This window comes from Macrobrachium nipponense, chromosome 22, assembly GCF_015104395.2.
Source record: "Macrobrachium nipponense isolate FS-2020 chromosome 22, ASM1510439v2, whole genome shotgun sequence".
NCBI lineage: Eukaryota > Metazoa > Arthropoda > Malacostraca > Decapoda > Palaemonidae > Macrobrachium > Macrobrachium nipponense.
Window position 1 is genome coordinate 23,439,418 of NC_087213.1, and position 22,011 is coordinate 23,461,428.

Consider the following 22,011-nt stretch of genomic DNA (forward strand, 5'->3'; position numbering starts at 1 on the left):
ATGCAGAGTCCACTCGGTCGCAGCAGTGACCCTGCCGACTGAGGAGATCTGCCCGGACGTTCTCCCACGCCTGCAACGAACCTCGTTAGAATCGTTACTTTCTGAGTTCTCGCCCATAACAAGATCTCTCTTGCTAGGTTGAACAATGATCGCGAGTGAGTCCCTCCTTGCTTTTTTATGTATGACAGAGCTGTGGTATTGTCTGAATTTATCTGCACTATCTTGTTTGAGACTTTTTCTTTGAAAAACTGGAGTGCCAAGTATATGGCCGCCAGTTCTTTGAGATTTATGTGCCAGAACACCTGTTCCCCTCTCCAGGTGCCTGACACTTCCTCCCTCCCTAGTGTAGCTCCCCACCCGGTGGTGGACGCGTCGGAGAACAACACTAGGTCGGGGCTCTGAAGTTTGAGGGAAGTTCTTCCGAAAGCTTCACAGGATCGAGCCACCACTTTAGGTGATCCTTTACCTCCTTTGGGATCCTCAAAATTGTCTCCAAATTTTCTTTGTCCTCCCAATTCTCCTTCAGGAAAAACTGGAGAGGTCTGAGATGTAGTCTCCCCAAGGAAACAAACTTCTCCGCGAGGAAATGGTGCCCAGCAGACTCATCCATTCCTCACAGAGCATGATTCTTTCCTTAAGAAGACTGATATTTTTTCTAATCCTTGCTGTTGCCGTCCCTGGGACGGAAAAGCTCGAAAAGCCACTGAATCCATCTGAATCCCCAGATACACGATGGACTGTGTGGGGATCAGCTGCGACTTTTCGAAATTCACTAGAAGTCCCAGGGACTTTGCTAGAGTTAAGGTTGATTGAAGGTCCTTCAGACACCTTTCTTTCGACGATGCTCGAATAAGCCAGTCGTCTAGATATAGAGAGATCCTTATGTTTGCAAGATGAAGCCGCCTCGCCACATTCTTCATTAGAATTGTGAAAATCATTGGTGCCGTACTCAGACCGAAGCAAAGAGCTCTGAATTGGAAGACTCTTCCCTTCATGACAAAACGCAGATATTTCTTCGATCGGGGATGTATCGGGACGTGGAAATATGCGTCTTGCAGGTCCAGTGATACCATCCAGTCGTTTTGTCTTAAGGCCGCAAGCACTGACTGAGGTGTCTCCATCTTGAACGTCTGTCTCTCTATAAAAAGGTTTAGACTGCTCACATCTAAAACTGGCCGCCAGCCTCCCGACTGTTTCGGCACCAGGAATAACCTGTTGTAGAAACCCGGGGACTGAATGTCCTCGACTTGTTCTATTGCTTTCTTCTCGAGCATTTGTTCTATCAGATCGTACAAGATCTGTTGTTTTTCTCCCTGGTACGAGGGTGATAGATCTATAGGTGTTGCGCACAATGGAGGAGGCTTCAGGAAAGGTATTTTGTATCCTCGCTCGATGACGTTGAGCGACCAGCTGTCTGCCTCTATCTTCTTCCAAGCTTCTGCAAATAAATGAAGCCTGGCACCTACTGGCGACTGAAGGACTTCCTCCTCATTTTTTACCTCCTGGACTTAGACTGAGCTCTGCCTCTAGAGAGTCCTCTTCCTCTAGGAGAAGGTCTAGAGGATGCTCCACCTCGAAAGGCTTTATTTTCTTAGAAAACTGGGTTCGTGTTGAAGTCGAAGGAATCGCAGGACGTCTAGAAGATTGTGCTAAGAGATCCTGAGTAGCTTTTCCTGTAGACTTCCAGCTACATCTTTAATCATAGCCTGGGGGAAGAGATGGTCAGAAAGAGGGCGAAAAGCAACTTCTGCCTTCTGTGTTTGGAGACACTGCTTTGGTAGTAAATTACAGTAGATAGCTCTCTTTTTCAGGAGCCCTGCACAAAAAATGTGAAGCCAATTCTCTGAACCATCTCTGACGGCCTTATCCATACAAGCGAGAACACTGGATAGCTCCCCCAAGCTAATTGGAGTCTTGACTACGAGACTTAGTGTCAAGCAGCCCCAAACACCAGTCTAAGAAATTAAAATACTTCAATTGTCCGAAAAAAAAAAGAGACCTTTCAGATGGTGGTCTATCTCCGCCGGTGTCATGTTATTTTAGCTGGACGAAAGGAAGAGACCTTCTTGGTGCGTCAACCAGATGGAAAAGTCACCTTGAGCCGATGCGGGAGCTCTTAACCGACATCCTCACCTGTATCATACCAGATCCCAGCTTGCCACCAAGTCTTGAAGGAGGAAACTGGGCAAAGGAAAACTTTCCTTGAGCCTTTCTAGACTTCATCCAATCTTGCACCTTCTTAAAAGCTCTCTTAGTTGAAAGAGACTTTGTCATTTTAACAAATCCCGGAGTCTTATTTGTTTTTGACAACGAAAACTGAGAAGGAGGCGACCGAGGTGCTGCGGGTTGAAACTCTTCTCCAAATGAATCCCGAAGCAATCGAACCAAAACTTGATAATCGGATGAATCTGCCACAGCTGGTTGATCCTCTTCCGTTTCTTCTGAAATATTACTTAATCCTTCCTCATCTATAGGAGTGACCAAGGGGACTCCCGAAGCTGGTGGTACAAGTCCCTTTCACTCCGAGCTTTAATGAAGATCGTTGTTTTTTTGACGTGCATGGAGCATTCTGAATATTATATCTAAAGATTCAGATAAAGAGGTACAAAATTCCTTGCTCATTCTCTCGATGGGAGTCCCTTCGAAAGCCGATTGCAGTTGAGGTTCCATACTAATACCTTGCTGTGATACCTGATGGATATGCAACAAAGCGTCCGTTTGAACGTCTCGCTTGGTATCCGTCCGAGCGTCAAGCTTGGCGTCCAGCCGAGCGTCACGCTTGGCGTCCAGCCGAGCGCCCCGCTTGGCGTCCAGGTGAGCGTCACGCTCGTCGCTCAGCCGAGCGTCCCGCTTGGCGTCCAGGTGAGCGTCACGCTCGGCATCCATCCGAGCGCCACGCCTGGCGTCCAGGTGAGCCTCACGCTCGACGTCTGTCCGAGCGTACCGCTTGTCTAAACAGGTTTCCCTGTGAACACTCCGCTCCTTCCAATCCGAACTAGGAGCGTCGAGTTTCTCAGACTGTATACGGCCTCGTTCGTAATCATAGGATCGTCCGTTCTTGTATAAAGCGAGCTCGAGAGTCTGGCGAAGGTCCTCGCAGGAAGTTTTTCATGCCCTTTCTCCAACTGCAGGTGAGACGTACGAAATCTAGATTGAGTACTCACAGGCGAAAGAGACGATCGGTCCACCCGTGCGGGAGACCTCTTAGATCTTTTAATCGGTAATCTATTATCTTTTCTTCTCGGACGCATTTCTGATTCTCTCTCAGCCAGCAACGAAGCAAGTTGTTGTTGCATCGACCTGATAACACTCTTTGTAGAAGATTCTTTTGCAGGAGAAAAACTGATCCTATGAGAAGGCGAGGGCGAGGGGTGGAAGCCCTAATCCCTTCTTACAGGACCCGTTCTATTCTGCTTCTTAGAACGACTAGGCCGCTCCAAGGCGTCCTCGTCAGATGACATCATAATTCTCCTTTGAGGAGTCCAAGCAGCAAAACTCTCCGGTGAAGACCGCAAACCAACAGGGGAAAAAGGACGTGAAGCCTCTTCTTCTGCGATCGAAGACTCTGGCCGCCTGTGCGACACCTTGAGTCTTCGATCTTTTTTTGTGTGGAGAGTAATCCAAGTCTCGAGGCGAAGCCCGTAACGAAGAAGCAGCGCAAAGAGACTCTGCGTCCTCCTCTGAGCGACTACTGACGATAAGACGCCTGTGCGACATTTAAACGTCATAGCTCTCTCAGAGGACGCGAGCGTCTTCTCATGCTCCAAACTCCTGTTAGGGAGGACGCCTCCGAGGACGAAAAGCACTCGCGGAGGATACGCGCACTCGCACACCTCTTTGGCAGCCTGGGGATCGTCTACAGGTTCTGCCGAAGGGACGCCAAGATCGGTGGGGGTTCCCCGTAACCCTCCTGCGGCTTTCGACATGTCCGTCTTCCTGGGCTTGGAAGTTCGACAGAGTCCAGGCCTAGAGCATTATAGGGCCGATGACGCCCCCTCCACAACCACTGGGGGGTCACTTTCACTGCACTTTTGTTCGCTAATAATGCTTCTACCCTCCAAAGCGAGCACTTTAGATTCTAGGTTACGTATTGATTCAGAATCGTAGAAAGGGCAGGGCTGTCTTCTACTGATTTTTTAGGGCCCGAAGGCACAACTTTTCAGGGCCCGAAGGCACCACAGATTTTTAGGTGTACCAACTACTGAATGTATAGTAGGAGAAACCTTACTACCCTTACTTCTACTGACTGATACACTCCTGAGGAAGATCTCCGTATCCTATCACGCTCCATTTCCGCACTATAGGATTCATAAGCCTTCCAACCGAATCAGACAGACATTCACACTCCTTACAACGGTCATTTATAACACACGTAGTCCTCTACAATTATTCATATTGTGTGTGTCTACCGAACCTTTCGGTAGCCTCACTTACTTCCAACCTACCTAACACACTCTGGTGCTAGATAAACTAGTCCCAGACATCTTAGTTACAGGAAAAAACAAACCAAATCAAATCCAATCCACTATCAGCGTAAGCCTAGTCACAATCCACGTTCGATAACCAAAAACAAACAGGATACTCAAGTAACAGAGAAGTTTCGAAATCCTAGACGGAGGTGTTGAAAACAGTTGTTATCAACACCGGCGACAGAAAAAATTCTGGATAGAAAATGGGAATGGTTCCTGACACCCGCCTCCCAGCGGCGGGAATGGGTACTAACCACCTGGCCGACCACTGCGTGAGCCGGGAGTTTTGAAATTCTGTCGGACTTCGGAGAAATACAGCTATATATATATCTGCTGGGTAAGTAAGTTCATGAACAAATAAACGATCAGTGTTGCCAATCTCCTGGCAAACACCCTCGTTACCTAGTTACCAGCCACCGCTGATAGCCCTGCCTCACGGGCCGGTCACACCCTGCCCTCTCACGTCAATCATAACTCAATAACTCTGTATGAGAGGGGAGGAGGGTGGGAATCATTCAGGTGTTCAGGTAGTATTACAATATTAGTTTTACAATAAAAACTTCATATTGCAATACACCCCCCTGAACACCTGAATAAGCCCGATTAACAACATTAATTTGGAGGTGGGGAATCAAATCTACTCGGCCCTCCACTGTACCATTGTCATGTCAATATAATTGAGTACGCGGGTCAGTCTCAAGTTCATTTGTCACTCGTCCAAACTAATCTCCCATGTGTGGCCTTCTAGGCCTCCCATATGTGGAGGGAAAAACTCCCTGCACCTCTACCCTAAGGTCAAAACTCATTGAGTGCGGGAGGGATACAAACCTGTTTCCTCTCAGCTGGCTATGCCGCCTCACCTGAGTAGAGGAAAAACTGAAGACCTCCCATGTGGGCTCGGCCTCTCATGTATGGAGGGAATCTGAAGACCTCCCATGTGGCTCTCGGCCTCTCATATATGGAGGGAATCTGAAGACCTCCCATGTGGCTCTCGGCCTCTCATGTATGGAGGGAAACTGAAGACCTCCCATGTGGCCTTAGGCCTCTCATGTACGGAGGAGACAACCATGTCCATCGGTGCGTCTGCGACGGTGTCGTCGATCGTAGTGATGTCCTCTCTTGTAGTGTTGTACCACCTGCCTGTCTGTACTCTGCCTGTTGGCACTTGGAAGAATACCCTCAGATAGACTCAGACATGTTCTTTCCTATCTGTCCTAATACTTAAAATCCTCTCGTGATATATCATATGAATACCTTATACATATTCCTAATATTCGCTCCCTACTCTAATACTAACTCAGACAGCAAGATTGTTGGTTTAAAAAATAGAATTTAGGCCAAAGGCCGAGTATTGGGACCCTATGAGGTCAGTCAGCGCTGAAGGGAAATTGACAAAGTTGAAAAGGTGTGACAGGAAGAAAAACCTCTGTTGCACAATGAGTCCAGTGAGGAGAGCGTGGAAAATAGGATGAGAGAATATGAAATCAGAAAGTAGAGAGAGAGGAGAGAGAGAGAGAGAGAGAGAGAATACAATCGTCTAAGATAAAGAGAGAATATAAAATCAGGGAAGTAAGAGAGAGAGAGAGAGAGAGAGAGAGAGAGAGAGAGAGAGAGAGAGAGGAGAGAGAGAGAGAGAGAGAGAGATTCAATCGTCTAACACTCCACCTCCGTAAATTGCACCCTCTTCTAAGTTAAAAGGGTATTATCTTAACGATAATATACTCGTATAACTCGTACAGCTATGAACAACCGAACGAGAACTTGTTGTTAATGCGATCGACTCCTATAACAACATCACTTTATTGTATTGATCAGCGTATGACAGTAATCGAATCCGATAGCAACATCCATTATTGTATTCATCCACGTGCGACGGTAATTACTGTATTCATGTTATAAATGCAGCTGAAGCTAATAAGGCAAATTACGTGCATCAGCAACCTGGACAGAAGTCCCGAGCTTTTGTATGAATTCAAACGCAGCCGTGGTAAAAGAAAACTAATAGCATGAAAGAGCTCATTACTGTTGTTGTTTTTTTTTTTTTACACAGACAAAGGATTAATAAAGTATATAAAGTGTAAGGTTCGTAATACCTATGAAAACGAGTGAAAAACGAACGGAATCCTAAATTTAACGCCATCTAACCCGATGGAAAAACTAGCTTCCAATGAGACGTATCAGTCAAATTTTGGACTTGAATTACATCGTAAGACGAACAGTATGACTTCGTTCCATAAGTTAAGTATCCAGATATTCATTAATATACTAACTAGGGACAAAAACATTAGCCGAGACCAAGTGATATGGTTGAATCTGGAGCCAAGGAAAAAAAAAAAAAAAAAAAAAAAAAAAAAAAAACAGACTAGCCGGCATACTTGTCTGTCTAAGCCACACCTCCTTACAATAGTGCTGTTTGACGACAAGCTAGTGTAATTGTAATTTAATTGAAAAGTAATAAAATAATATTTAAAGGTAATTAAATTAACTTTATTAGGCCTAATATTAATTTCAGTTGTCATTGTAATTTGATAATACGACTGGTAATAATTTGTAACTGTAAATTGACATAAGCGCAATTAATTACTGACGGCAATAGTCGGTTAAACGTATGAAGACGTCATACATACGAATTCCTTATATCTGCCATCTGATTATATGCCCCAAGATAGATACCTCATTGACTATGTTAAATGTCAACATAGTTGAACACACGTCTCCTTCAAGACGTTTGTACAAACTTGGCATAAGTGAGAGTGTTGTTACGTTAGTCATTTTAGGCAATCAGGAGAGAATGAGATGGATACGGCGACGCAAACCCGTATTCGTCATCCGCTGATTCCAGCGTGAATGACTGCCGAGTTAAGTGTTTATACTACGCTAATATGATGATACATATAATACAATTATAATGCTTTAGTCGGACAGAATCCGATCTTCATTCTGTTCGATTACATTCATATTAATTATCCTCCGATCGGATTCTCATTCGTTTTCAATTACACCTGTACTGAATTATCAGAAGTCAGAATGCCTTGAGCCTACAGCGTTACCCAATATAAAAATAACTATCGATATGTTGTACTGCGAATACTTTAGGCTAGGCTACTGAATATGCATACAATATATCATCGTGAACACTAGGCTAACTGTAGTTAATTTTATTCGATTTCTCTCCATACTGAATATCGTAAGTCAATATGCATTGAACGGAGAATTAGTTGATATGACAATTTGTCGAAAATTGCATTTTTCCTAACTATACAAACCTGAGGTCCTTTAACAATAGGAAGTAGCTAGCGGCAGCTGGAACGGTCGTAAGCTTCGAACAAGGGGAGAACGGTAGTTAACTGCTTGTCCGATCGTCGCGCGCCGCGCGACTGGGAGGTAAACAAATCACTTTTGCTTTTGGCCCATGCAAAATACGCAGAGTGAGGGGTGGCATGAGGAGGGACTATATGTAAAGGACCTCAGGTTTGTATAGTTAGGAAAAATGCAATTTTCGACAAATTGTCATTTGTTCCGATACGTAATACAAACCATCGGTCCTTTAACAATAGGAAGACTCACTTCTTGGTGGGAGGAATCTGAGTCTTTTGATGAACAGACTGGTGTTCGTCCATCCTGGAATGCCTCCCTGGTCGTAAGAGCGAGGGAGGGATCCAAGCCTCTGTCCGATTGATCGGGGTGTGCACCGCAGATCAATGGTCAGACCTCTGGGCCGAGTACTAAGAGAGAGGCAAGCGTATCTCTTCGTACTAGCATTGTAAGAACTTTTTCCTTTACATGAGCAAATATAAAGCAATGGGTTTGTCTCATGTAGGCATCCACTTTCTCCCCCTTGTTGGAGAAAGTGGTGGATATACACTCCTATCTCTAGTTAAAGAGATAGGATGGAGCTCGGTTGAGTAGCTTACCTGCATCTGACTTCCTTCCAGCGTGGTAACGACCGTATCCCTCTGCCCACAGGTAGAGGTAGAGAAAGATGGTGAAGAGAAGCCAGTCACTCTCTCATTCGCACATTCATTCTCCAGTCATACCAGGAATCGATGCTGTTCTGCCTGCTCGGGTGCTGGGTAAGCTTACACAACGTGTTGAGCAGCCACCACAGGTCCCAAGGAAAAAGTATCCAAGGACTTGTGGGCAATATCCGAAGGTAGAAGGACGTGAAGGTGGTCTGGTTGGCCCAGACACCTGCCTTCAGGACCTGCGCCACGGAGAAGTTCTTACGGAACGCTAAGGAGGGTCCGATACCTCTGACTTCGTGGGCTCTCGGTCGGAGCGTACGGATGTCGTCGCTACCATCAGCCTCGTACGCTCTCCTGATCACCTCACGCAGCCAGAAAGAAAGCGTGTTCTTGGAAACTTCTTTCTTGGTAAACCCCAGTGCTAACGAAGAGGCGTCGACACTCAGGCCTGAGGTGTCGATTTCTTCTTCAGATAGCGCCGTAGCGCCCTCACAGGACAAAGCAGCATCTCATCTGCATCGTTATCGGTGAAGTCCAGAAGGGAGGGGATCGTGAAAGACTCGAACCTGTCGTTCAGGGATCGACGGATTCTGAGTCTTGGCTACGAAGTTCGGGACGAAATCGAGCGTCACAGATCCCCAGCCTCTGGGTGTTTAACATCATAAGAAGACCATGTAGTTCCCCTACTCTCTTCGCCGATGCCAGGGCCAGCAAGAAGAGGGTCTTGAGGTTCAGATCCCTGTCTGACGACTCTCGGAGTGGCTCGAAGGGTCTTCGAGTCCAAACTCCTAAGGACGAGAGTCACATCCCACGCAGGGGGCCTGAGTTCCCTGGTGGGCAAGACCTTTCGAAGCTCCTCATTAGCAAGGAGATCTCGAACGAATTCGAGATGTCCAGTCCCCTCAGTTTTTAGGACGAGAGCGGGGCGGCTCTATATCCTTTAATGTGGGTACTGAGAGGAGCTTCTCTCGGCAAAGAACCACGAGGAAATCCGCTACCTGCTGAAGAGTGGCTCTGAGGAGGAGACAGACCCTGTCTACGACAACCAACCACAGAAGACGGCCCCACTTCCCCTGGTACAACAGCTGCAGAGGACTGTCGGACGTGTCCAGCCATCTCTGTTGCTGCAGCTACGAGAAAAGCCTCTCGTTCGCAAGAGATGTGGATAACAGCCAGCCGTGAAGTTGAAGGGACTGGACTGCTTGGTGGTACCGTTCTACGTGGGCTGGGCTAGAAGGTTGTGCCAATTGGGTAGCTCTCTCGGTGCGTCCGCAAGAAGAGCCAGCAGGTCCGGATACCAAACGGCTTGAGGCCGTTTGGGAGCCACCAGGATCATTCTGAGATTGGGAGTGTGGGAGCGCTCGACTGATCACTTTCCGAATCAGACAGAAGGGAGGAAAGGCGTAGGCGAAGAGGTTGTCCCAGGGGTGTTGGAGAGCGTTTCCTCTGCAGCTGCCCATGGGTCCGGCACAGCTGAAAAAAGAAAACCTGAAGTTTTCTGTTGTGCCGGGTGGCGAACAGGTTCTCGACCGGTCGCCCCCACAGGTTGAAGAGGCCTTTCCGCCACGTCTTGGTGTGAGACCTCATTCGGCCTCCCTATCACCTGATCCCGACGGCTGAGCTTGTGCTGCTACTACTTTTTATTCCTCTTGCCTGGAATGTATGCGTGCTGACAGCTCTATCGAGTGAGCCGTGGCCCACTCGTGCACCTGCACCGTCAACTGATGGAGCGGAAGAGAACACTAGCCCCCCCTGCTTGTTGACATATGCCACTACTGTGGTGTTGTCCGCACATCAACCACCACTGAGTGTCCCAACCAAGCGGTCCTGAAACTCTCGGAGAGCGTTGAACGCCGCCTTGAGTTCCAGGACATTGATGTGAAGGTGGCTTTTCGTGATGGTCCCACACACCTGCAGTCAGCAAACTCCTCCAGGTGTGCGCCCCATCCTCGGTCGATGCGTCTGAGAAACGAAGCATCTCCGGGGGGGGAGGTGCGTATAGGCACTCCTCTTAAGAGGTTCTTGTCGTCGAGCCACCAGGCTAGGTCCTGCCTCACCTTGTCCGTGATAGCCACGGGAAAGTAAGGAGGAATCCTTGGCCTGAGACCAACTCTCCCTTAGCCTACCACTGGAGAGACCGCAGGTGAAAGACGCCCGTGAGGGACTAACTTTCGAGTGACGACAGATGGCCAATCACGACTTGCCATTGCTGTGCTGCCTGTTCCTGCCGAGACAGGAACCGGCCGGCTGCCTCCCTGAATTTGCTGATACGCAAGTCTGCGGGAAAGACCTGCCCTGCTACCAGTGTCTATCAGCATACCCAGGTACTTCATCTTCTGCTTGGGTTCGAGATCGGACTTCTCGTAGTTTATCACGATCCCCCAGATCGCGACAAAACTGAGGAGTCGATCTCTGTCCTGTAGCAAACTGCGAGCGGTGGGAGCTCGCCAGGACTAGCCCAATCGTCGAGATACCTCAGAAGGACGTATCCCGTGCGAATGAGCCCAAGCTGACACCAGAGTGAACACTCGCGTGAAACACCTGTGGGGCGGTTGAGAGACCGAAACAAAGTGCCCATGAATTGGTACACCGTCCCGTCGAAGATGAAGCGGAGGTACTTTCTGGAGGACTGATGGATGGGTATTTGAAAATACGCGTCCTTCCAAGTCCACTGAAAAGCATGAAATCGTTCCCCCTGATCGAGTCGAGCACCGAGCGTGCCGACTCCATCGTGAACCGCGTCGTGCGAACGAAGCGGTTTCAGGGGAGAGAGGTCTATCACCGGACGCCAGCCCCCCGCTGCCTTCTCCACTAGGTAAGAGGCGGCTGTAAAAGCCCGGTGATGTGGTCCTCCACGTTTCTACAGCTCGTTTGCGCCAGCATGGTCTTGATTCCTCCGTCGAAGAGCGTTGTCCTTTGCTGATCCCCGGACATAGGTCTGTAGATGGACCGGTTTGGAGATGAGGGGGGCCGAGACTCGAAGGGTAGTAGATTACCCCTCCCGAAGGAAGCGTCTACTATCCAGTTCTCGGCGCCGTAGCGCTGCCAAGTCGCCCAATGGCTCGCCAGGCACCCCCCCACCAATTCCGGCAGCAGGTGAGGGGAACGCCGTCCCCAATAGCGTTTCCCTCCTCGTTTCGACTTCTTTCCACCACCTCCTCGGGGAAAGGAGGCTGGTAGGAGGGTGGTTACGGCCTCCTCTAGCAGAAGTTGAAACAACAGGAGTCTTCACACGGGGCTTGGACGGTGCAACCGTCTTCGCCGCGTGGAAGCGCTAGCCAAGCTCTTTGGTTTGGCCGCAGTCGCTCGAGATTGCCCAGTAACCTTCGAGACTGCCTGGTGAACTAAGCGGTCACTGTCGTCAGTGCGCCGCCTTTCCACCGCAGCGTCCACCATCTCCTCCAGGAAAGAGAGCTGGGGAACTCCTAAGAGGTCCATTTCGAAGCCCGAGTGCCGCCTCACGCCCGGCTTGGCCCCCTGGTCACTCGGGTAAGGACTGCGTCCCTACGTCGAAGAACCAAGTTGGCCCACAGGTTAGCAGTCTGATGGGCGAGGTAAGAGATCGCTCTTCCTCCAGACTGGCACAGTCTCCTAAAAGAAGCGTCGTCTTCGAGAGCAGAACTCCCGGAGCCGGCCGCTACTTTGGATATTGTGAGGGACCACAAATCCAACCAGGAAACTGCCTGGAATGCTGCCATAGCGGTAGATTCCAGGGCAAGTTGCCCCTCCTGCTGCTGAGAACCATAGGTTCTCCGACAGGAGCTGCTGCAGGGACACACCTGGAGTCAGCCTCGCTAACTCCGGGTTAACCTGTTTCGGCAGTATCGGGTCTTCCGAAGGCACGTAGAATCGCCTCTGCCGCTGTAGAGGAGGAGGAAGCAGCTTAGAAGACCGTCCGGACTTTAGCGAGTCCTCCCGTCCTGACGAGATTCTCCACCTGATCCAGGACTGAGTCTGCAAGCTCTGATCGCGGTAACTTACCATCATTTTGGGCTCCCTCTTGGGACCCCAAAATGATTGAGCCGGGACGTGGGCTCTGACCGGTGGTAGCGGCGATCCTTCCGCAAGGTCATTATGCAGACGCATCAGCTTAATGACCTCTGCAAAGTTCCTCTGTATCTCGGGAGTTACTGCGTCTTGTGGAGTAGGACCGTCCAGTCCCTCCAGCAAGAGCATGTCCCGCGATACTCCTCCTTCAGAAGGAGGAACAGCGACAGACCCCTGACGGTCGCCTCCAACTACTTGCGCGTATGTTCTGGTCGGTCCTAAAACCGTGCCTGAGCCATACGGCGTCATAGCTGGGTCACGAGCGGCGCACCTCTCGTGATCGCTCCTCGGTACCTCGCTCCTCCCGGTATAGCCCGAGGAGGTTGAAGGTATGGGAGAGGCAGACCTGACGCTCCCCCCTCGCTCGCTGGCAGGACCAGCGTGCGTGGAGGGCTGCTGCTGATCGTCAACCCGCGGTGACGGTCGAGCAGCAGGCCTAGCCTTGCCGCTCGCCTGGGGCGATAGGCTCGGCTGAGAACGTCGAGACCGATCTCTAGCGTCAGGCGAGCTGCCGCTGGTCACCGTCTCCGCCCGGTCCCATCGGGAGCGGTGGACGGGTGACCTGCTAGGCTCTCTGTCGCGTCGAGACCGGCCAGCGTCCTCTCGGCGCGTCGAGCCGCTGGTACCAGCCGTGGCTGGTACCGGCGGCCGCGGGGACTCCTTCCTCGCCTCAACCCGTGGCTGGTCAGCGACCGTCACGTCAGCCCGAGCAGCCAGTTGATCGCTGCGAGAGGCGTCCACTGGCCTGGTGGCGAGAGTCGTGTGCACGACTCTCGCCAGTCTTCTGCTCCGCGCCGCTGTCTGACGGCGAGCGAGCTCGGGCGTCAAAACTTTGGCTGGACGTCTCCCTTGGAAGAGCGTCCACTCGGTGCTTCTCGCGAACGAGAAGCGCCCGAGACGGAACCTGGTTTAGCGGCAGAAACCGCTAGCACCAGGTGAGGACGCACCAGCCGAGGCCTGGTGCAACCTCTGGTCCCCGTCGACTTCTTCTTTGCAGAAGAAGCGACGGGCCCCGTTCCCGAAGAAAGGAACAGGGGAGGACCAGCAGAAGAGCGGACTCCCCGCCTCAGCGAGCGAGCCGGCCCTTAGAAGATCCCGAAGGAGTCTTCTTAGGGGGGGAGGAGGTAGCCTTCTTCTTCTTCGGCTGTTTAGCCTTAGAAGTCGAAGGGGAAGGAGAGGCAGCAGACGACGAAGAAGACGACGAAGACGACGACGACACCTTCTTCCTCTTCCTCTTCTTCTTCGCCAGGCTCCGCAGGACAGACGTCAGGTCTTCCATCCAGGAGGGAGCCGGGGCAGTTGCCGAAGCAACAGGGCCCGACTGCACCTGTCCGGAAAGACCTGAGAACTGTGACAGCCACCACCAAACAGCAGGAACAACAGGAACAGGTCCAGGAACTGGCAGGAACATCTGAAATGAATGAGCAGCAGGAACCCTGATCTGAAAGGGAATGAGCAGGCAGGGACAGCAACAGGTACGGCAGGCAGGCGGCAGGTACCACAGGAGAGCCAGGCGTCCCTGTCGGCAGCTACCGTCATCCTCGGCACTGGCGGCAGGTCCAGGGGGGTACTCTTTGGGCAGCGGAAGTCCGGGGTCGGCAATACAAAGAACCCAGGTGGCGGTGGCACCGTCCTCTTTGGCACGGCAGGAATTGGTTTTTGAATTGCAGCCGTGGGTGTTACCGACATGACATGTGGTGTGTACACCAAGTGCGGTGGCATCTCATATGCTGGTGTTAGAAATTGTAGTGGTAGTAGTGGTTACCGGTACCATGAGTGACCACTGCCGACCCCGCCAACAACCGCTGAATCAACCCCTGTATGCTAGGCACTCCCTGCAGTCCCAGCGACTCCCACACCTGTCCCAGGTCGTCCTTCGCTGATGGCACACCTGCGGAAGCAACAGTCGGGTTAGTTAGAGGGGTTTCCTCACGCTTGGGGGGAGAAGAACCCCACCCAGAGCGGACGGAAGACCCGAGTACGACTGGACGTCCTTGGGTAGCGGGCGCCCTCCTCCACACTCGACGGATCGAGAGAGGAGAAGGACTCCGCTACCCCCCCCGCAGGGGAAGGCGCGAAACGTGGGGGCTGGCCGGGGGGCAGGAAAGAGGACGAAGTATCCGTTACCAAAGGAGCACTGGACTTTCCGATGACTTCTTGGGCGGCCTAAGTCTCTTCCTGCCCTCGTACAGCACCACACTGCCGCCTCGGACCAATGCATACAAGTTACACATGGCTCGTTGCGGGAGCACTCTCGCCCCCGACAACGAGTACAAACCTCGTGTGGATCAACATCCACAAATGATCTGAATCCGCCACATCTACGCCCCTCCAGCCCGGGACACACTCTACGGGCGACTGGGGGGCGCGGCGAAATCTCCATTTCTTCATCACTCATCATTAATGAACAAAAGAAATGCAAAGTACTTACAATTACTCTCAATCACACTAGGAAAAGAGGGCATATACTCAAAACTCAAAGCAAACGACAAAGCGGGCAGAGCGATGACGAGCACGTCCTATCCACACACGGCCGAAAGCAAAAGTGATTTGTTTACCTCCCAGTCGCGCGGCGCGCGACGATCGGACAAGCAGTTAACTACCGTTCTCCCCTTGTTCGAAGCTTACGACCGTTCCAGCTGCCGCTAGCTACTTCCTATTGTTAAAGGACCGATGGTTTGTATTACGTATCGGAACAAATTAACAATTATCGTATTGTATAAGTAGAGGAAAGTAACCTTAAAGACGAAGGAGCATATCTGAAAGACCAACCATGGCCTAAAAGCTTCTGATGCAAGGAACTCGAAGCAGGAAAAAGCCTAAAGATGCTCTAAGGACACTGTGCCTCTATAAACTACTACTTTTAATAGAAAACCGACCCGAAGAAGCCTGCACTTCTCTTTCTAAACTAAACACTATGTAGCCTATTATCCCTACTCGTCTATATCTGACCTAAGTTTTTATCATCCTGAGAACTTACACATCGAGGGAAGGGGAAATCTGCTGCCAACACTGCCTGCTCCGTGCCAGGGGGACGGCGGATCCTGCCCTGTGGGCTTGCGGGATCCCCATAACCCCCAGCACCGGTTAGGGCTGGTTCTGAACAGGCAGGGGAGCTGGCAAAAGAACGATTAGTAATTTTCAGTATCCCTATTGCTCGATCTATCCTCACTTAATCTGACATAAAATCGGTAAAACGAGATGTTCATACTCGATGTCAGCCTACTCTCAAGTCTCTTAAAGAGCACTGTCTCTAAGTCTTTATCTTGATCTACGTTAGTCTCTTCCTGCCTACACTTCTTAATACAAGACCTTTCCTACGTTTGAGATACCCTAACATCTGGTCCAAAGACCACTCCTGACATTCCAAACATCTGGTCTTTACATTATATTGAACAGGCCTACAATTTACGCATAAGGAATGACTATCGTGTCATAGGGTACTCATCCTTTTCTTGCATTGTTGGCAAAGCGATACGTTGTTGAACTTCCGCTCGTCGTTTTTCTGTGATGTCGTGGCCGAGAATGCAGTAGCCGTTGTCGTAGGCTTGTGTTGTTTCTTCCTTTGCAGAATCAATGTTCTGATGACAAGTATTAAGAGCAATCCAACAGTAATCCAAAGGGATGCGTAATTCGTCACCAAAATCAATCAAATCAAAGGTGCAAATGAAGGCCGGGCAAGACCAAAAAGGAGTTCGCTGTGGATACTCTGTACTCCACCGCCGACGATAAAGTGATTGACGTGAGAGGGCAGGTGTGACCGGCCCGTGAGGCAGGGCTATCAGCGGTGGGCTGGTAACTAGGTAAACGAGGGTGTTTGCCAGGAGATTGGCAACACTGATCGTTTATTTTAATTAACCAAAGATTTGGTAAATTTTTAATAAATGATGGTTCGGGCTGGTAAGTGACCAGGCTTATTCAGGTGTTCAGGGGGTGTATTGCAATATGTAGATCTATCTTCATTGGTCTTAGTATAATAAAGGTGGGTGGTACACCCACTTACCTTATAAACTGTCAATGTCTCCTTAACAAGACATTCTAAATAACCAACACAGCCACACAGCCAATCAATATTAAACTAGTATACTCTAAATGATCCAGTCCAGCCTAAAAAAAAAAAAGAAGAAAAAAAAAGGGAAACTATAAAACAAAAATGCTGACTGATCTGACCACCAGTCCTCTTACCATGACAACAGAAACAGAACTGAGAACAATGCTCATGAACTATGGTTCACCCTGAAAAGGAGGGGTCAACACATGGTATAACTACAAGATCTAGATAAAAATTTGTGTGTTTATACTCTGTCTTCCTTCCTGGCAGGGGAATTTCTAGCTATCATAATACAGAGGTAAGACATTTAAAAAATTTAACAACAGACAAAATATGATGAAAAACCATAAACTTCCCTTCTTTACTGACACTTGAGCTGTCTTTGTGTGTTTATGAATACAGCACTACTCAGCACACAGTATCTGTTATCTTAACACCCTTTGAGGCAAAATATATTGCACAATATGTATATAAAAAATATGTATCAGTGTCCAAGTTGGATACATAGTAATTAGAACTTTCTTCTGCTTTTTATCATAAGAACATACCTGAATACGACCAACACGAGTCATCATCTGATGTTGCAGATGAATAGCTGTTGCTCGGTCAGCTTCTTCCTGCGACTGAGCTTGGGTTGGGGTGATTCGAAGGAAATCATTGGGAAGGGTCCCCAACATAACCTGAAAATAATAATAAGATTATTTTTCAAAGATTACTAATAGGACATGACTAGGTCATTCTTCTGAAAAAAAAGGAAGAAGTTTGAGATTAACCACCTAGGAAGCAATACACCTGCCTCTTTATACCAGACAGGTTATGAGGGTTATGAAAAGAGAAGCATGAGAATTTGAATGCTTAGCAGCACAGAAGGAGGAACAGTCACTGAACAAGTCATCCAAGAATTTCATAACTTCCACAGAAAAGAAAATGAAAAAGGAAATGAATACATTTCAAGAAAAACAAAAGACACATTTCAAATTATGTAATTTATAAGTTGATAAATATAGTTGGGCAATTTTGAATACTTGTAGCAGCAACCATATAGTTGCTCTGATTAGGCTAAACTCAGTCCCAAAAAGCCTTACAACATTAATGATCTAATGAGCATAAAGTCCAAAGAGAAATCCTTTGTTCTCACCTGCATAGGTCAACTTCTCATATTTTAATGTAAATAATCTCATATTCTGCATATTAAGAAGACTACAAAAGTTTTCTGTAGCATGACAATGAGCCTACTTTTTTCCTCCTAGATACAAACCATTTGAGCTGCTTAATAGGTGTGTGGAAAGAGGTACTGATACCCTATCAGTTGCTTTAAAATAAGAGGAGCCTTAGCACCAAGAAGAAGGACCGAGATTTCTACATATAACAGGAGTCAGTTCAGTCTGGGAAAGGACTATCACTAAAGAAAGATTTTCTGGAGAGAGGACATTTATTCTTCATATAAGTAACTTGAACATGACAGGATGGTGTAACAAAGTATTTCATGATGATTAAATATAATTTCTCACTAATATCCATTTGGAGTTGGCCCCAGAAAAAAGGATAACTACAAGAAGGTAATACAGTACATTCTAGTGGAAGGGAAAAATTGTCTTTAACTAGCTACCTAAAAATGATCATCACTACTCAAAGGTGTCTAACAATTATGGGGATAAAAACAAGAAATTATTAAAAAATAAAAAAAAACTGTCAATATGGGGATCAAGAATGACCCACATTGTTGATCAAGAAAATGTACCAACAACAATAAAATTATAAAAAATTGGATTAACATTAGTATGGAGACCAAAAGAAAAACTGAGTGGAGAGAGCCTAATAGCTGTCTTATTTACGAAAATTCTTAGTCTGGTTGTCTTTCAAAGTACAATACTTAAGTAATAGCTCTAATAAGGCAACAGCTCATAAGTTTGCAAGAACACACCCTTTGCAATTCACTTACAATAGACTGGTCTGGCGATGACTCCCGATATATGCGGTGTCTTCGATACCCAAACATGTTACATGGGAAAGGAATAGGAATGAAAAGTGGGAAAAACATCTAGTGCTTGCTGGAATAACAAAAAAATAATGATAAAAAGTAAATTACCATACTCATAACAAAATAATTTTCTTATTAAAGACATCAAATCTTATGAAAGTTTCAACATTGTACATACAATGGGCTCTCAACATATGCAGATGGTATGTTCCTCAAAAATGTGTCAAACAATACGTCTTGCAGTTAGAGCACCCTCATGAAATACAGTATACATTACATGTATTTCATTATGATGCTGTCAATTTTAATTTAAGGCCAAAGTCATTAAATTTCTGTTAGCTCAACAATGAATAATTACCATACATTTCACACCTTTCATCCATAGATCATCCCTATACTGGCAACACTGCATCAGAGCCATAAATATAACACACACTTCACAGCCAATGTAAATTTTTTTTTTTAATTTAAAGAAATGTAACTTCACACAAAAATGGCAATGTGGATATCTTTATTATCACTATTCTAGATCTTAGGAAAATTTTGTTTCAAATATGGCCAAGTTTTCATGTGCATGTATGTACCAAAAAGTTTAAGTATAGCAATTAATATTACAAAAAATAATTCATGAGCAATTTATCATAGTTCTGTTTATCAAAGAGAGATGAACTAACAACAAAAAGGAAGGAGAGCAACTATGTAATACCCCTCTTACATTCTACAGCTGCCACATAAAGGCAAAGTCCAAGGCAAGAGGAGGAACTACTTGTGGAGAAAATATTTCAGTGCTGAGAGTCATAAACTCTTTTAGTTAACCAACATATACCTATATATCTATACATACAGAAATGATGATTGTACATGTTTTAACTAATGCTTAAATAAAAAAATCTTGATATTCTACTTGTGCTGAAAATGAACAGCATATGAAGGTTGGTGATCCAGGCAGTTGTTTGTAAAGATTTTGATGTCAAGACACCACCAAAAATTAGACTGTATCTGCAAGCTGTGGAACAAAAGTAATTATGATAACTGGGAATAACCTAAATAGCAGAACTATTTTATGCACAATCATTCAGTCGTTAGGATATCTCAACACAATGTGGAAGATAGATAAAATGGTAAAGATAGTACGTTATTAATCTATTGCCTGTATTGACCTAGCATCCCAGACATAGGTACCAAATGGAGAGCCTCCAAACAGCCTATAATCAAAAACGATGAAACAAATACTACTATGCAAAATGAAAGACAATAGTGCAAGTGCATCAAAAATTATGGCCAAACAGCCTACTCACTGCTGTAAAAACATAAAATGGGCTCTTTCCAATAGTATATGGGCAGCCTATAATGTCTTTGTTAGCCCTAGGCCAGTGGTTTTCAACCTGTGGGCCATGGACAGTTTTGAGGGGGACCAATTTACCGACATCTTTAAAATGGTATTCAGAAAAATGAAAAATCTAGCAATAATGAAGACCAACATAAACAAACAAATAGATATAAGCTACATGAGAGAGAGAGAGAGAGAGAGAGAGAGAGAGAGAGAGAGAGAGAGAGAGAGAGAGAGAGAGAGAGAGAGAGAGAGAGAGAGAATGCTCTATGATAATACTACCTATTAACTAGGTATTGATCATCAACACACAAATCTTAAGGGCAGTGGGCCATGAGTATCTAGGGATGCCAAAAATGGGCCATGGGTACAAAAAGGTTGAAAACCACTGGCCTAGGCTGTACCGTGGTCCTGAAACTGCCTCGTACATAGGGATAACCTGGTCTAATGACTTGCATGGTTGCATACTCTACAGTATAGGTAGCAATGGCCAATACCCTAACCCAGGGTAACCTAAGCCTTGCCTAGCTTAATTAACCTGGAGACTTCCCATAAGAACGTTAGGTAAAGAAAGGTACTCTCAATTACCACCACCACATCACAAAACAACGAGAGCTACGCTAGATCTAGTGTCAACGATTATATTCCAAACGAATTTATGCTACACCAAGAGACTACCTAACCAGGTTACACTACCAAACACACTTGTGAACCAGACTAGTAGGTAGCTATGACTCATACTTGAGACGTCTTTCAGTTTAGGTCTCGTGACAGCTCCCAGTCCATGACATCACCAGTCTCGTTAATCTCTTCCCTTGTTAGGTCACACCTATGACACGTCCATTCACACCGTGCCGTGGGCACACGACAGCCTGTCGTGCAGGGATTTCCCACCCCATTTTACGAGCAAGTCTCAGAAATACCTGTTTGCGTCGCTCTTCATTCTTATCTGTCACCGCAGATGCTGCCATTTTCGGCCTGAATGTAAACACTGGCTGCTGCCCCTGGACTGGGTGCGTTTCATTGACTGCTTCTTCTTCGCCAGAGTGACAGGAATCCGTTCACTTTTTTGCGCTTAAGGAGGCCGAGATCGTCATTATGATCTTTTTTTACATTTTACATCTTACATTTTCCATTCTCTGGATAGTATAGTTCTATTAATACATTAAAATAAGCTTAATCAACGCCGCCTGTCTTGATTGACTACTTCTTCTTCGCGAGAGTGACAGGAATCCATTCACTTTTTTTGCGCTAAAGGAGGCGGAGATCGTCATTATGTTCTTTTTTTACATTTTACTTCTCTAGATGGTGTTGTCCTGTTAATTCATTAAAATAAGTTTAGTCAACGCCGATTGTCTTTGATTGACTGCTTCTTCTTCGCGAGAGTGACAGGAATCCGTTCACTTTTACATCTCTGGATGGAGTTGTCCTGTTAATTCATTAAAATAGTTTAGTCAACGCCGATTGTCTTTGATTGACTGTTTCTTCTTCGCGAGAGTGACAGGAATCCGTTCACTTTTACATCTCTGGATGGTGTTGTCCTGTTTATTAATTAAAATAAGTTTAGTCAACGCCGATTGTCTTTGATTGACTGGATCTTCGCGAGAGTGACAGGAATCCGTTTTCAATTCTCTGGATGGTGTAGTTATGTTAATTCATTAAAACAAGTTAAGTCAACGCCACTTGCATTGATACCGTAATACAAAAATGATAGAACAACTGCAGTGCGATTTATCTAGTTTTTCAATGTTTTTTTTTTCTTTTTTTTATATTAATGGATGCGAATCTACATTCAAGAATTATCAGCGTATGAAATACATGTAATTACTGACAAGTACCAAAAAATATGACCTCACGAAAGTGAGAAGAAATATGCTTTGAAAGATTGGAAGATAGTCTGTCTAGTTGGCTGCTTATTCAGATTTTCTGGACGGTGCAGTTTTATGTTTGAGCATCCGCGTATATTTTCAATTGCTTTACAGCCCAATCTTCAGTACATAATCTCAAAAATGAAGCAAAAGCGTTAAAACTAGAAGTCTTTTATTGTTTATTTTAATACTGTAATTAAATAATGCAGAGAGAAGAAAGAGAGAGAGAGAGAGAGAGAGAGAGAGGAGAGAGAGAGAGTGAGAGAGAGAGAGAGAGAGAGAGAGAAGGTAGCTGAATAC

General features: G+C 46.8%; 1 protein-coding gene across 3 annotated transcripts in view; it reads right to left on the reverse strand.

Annotated features, from left to right (window-relative positions):
• LOC135198546 (toll-interacting protein-like) overlaps positions 1–20,932 on the reverse strand; it is a 41,710-nt gene extending 20,778 nt beyond the window's left edge. The window contains exons 1-3 of one of the 3 annotated variants that reach the window (XM_064226229.1): positions 20,767–20,917; positions 18,475–18,583; positions 17,081–17,212 (exon numbers count right to left, since the gene is read on the reverse strand). In XM_064226229.1, coding sequence (XP_064082299.1) covers positions 17,081–17,212; positions 18,475–18,573 — 231 coding nt within the window. In that variant the 5' untranslated portion in view covers positions 18,574–18,583; positions 20,767–20,917. Of the gene's footprint in view, positions 1–17,080; positions 17,213–18,474; positions 18,584–20,521; positions 20,603–20,766 lie in introns of those variants that run through there. The other 2 variants (XM_064226228.1, XM_064226230.1) reach the window with 2 other exon arrangements.
• Positions 20,933–22,011: the final 1,079 nt, after the last annotated feature.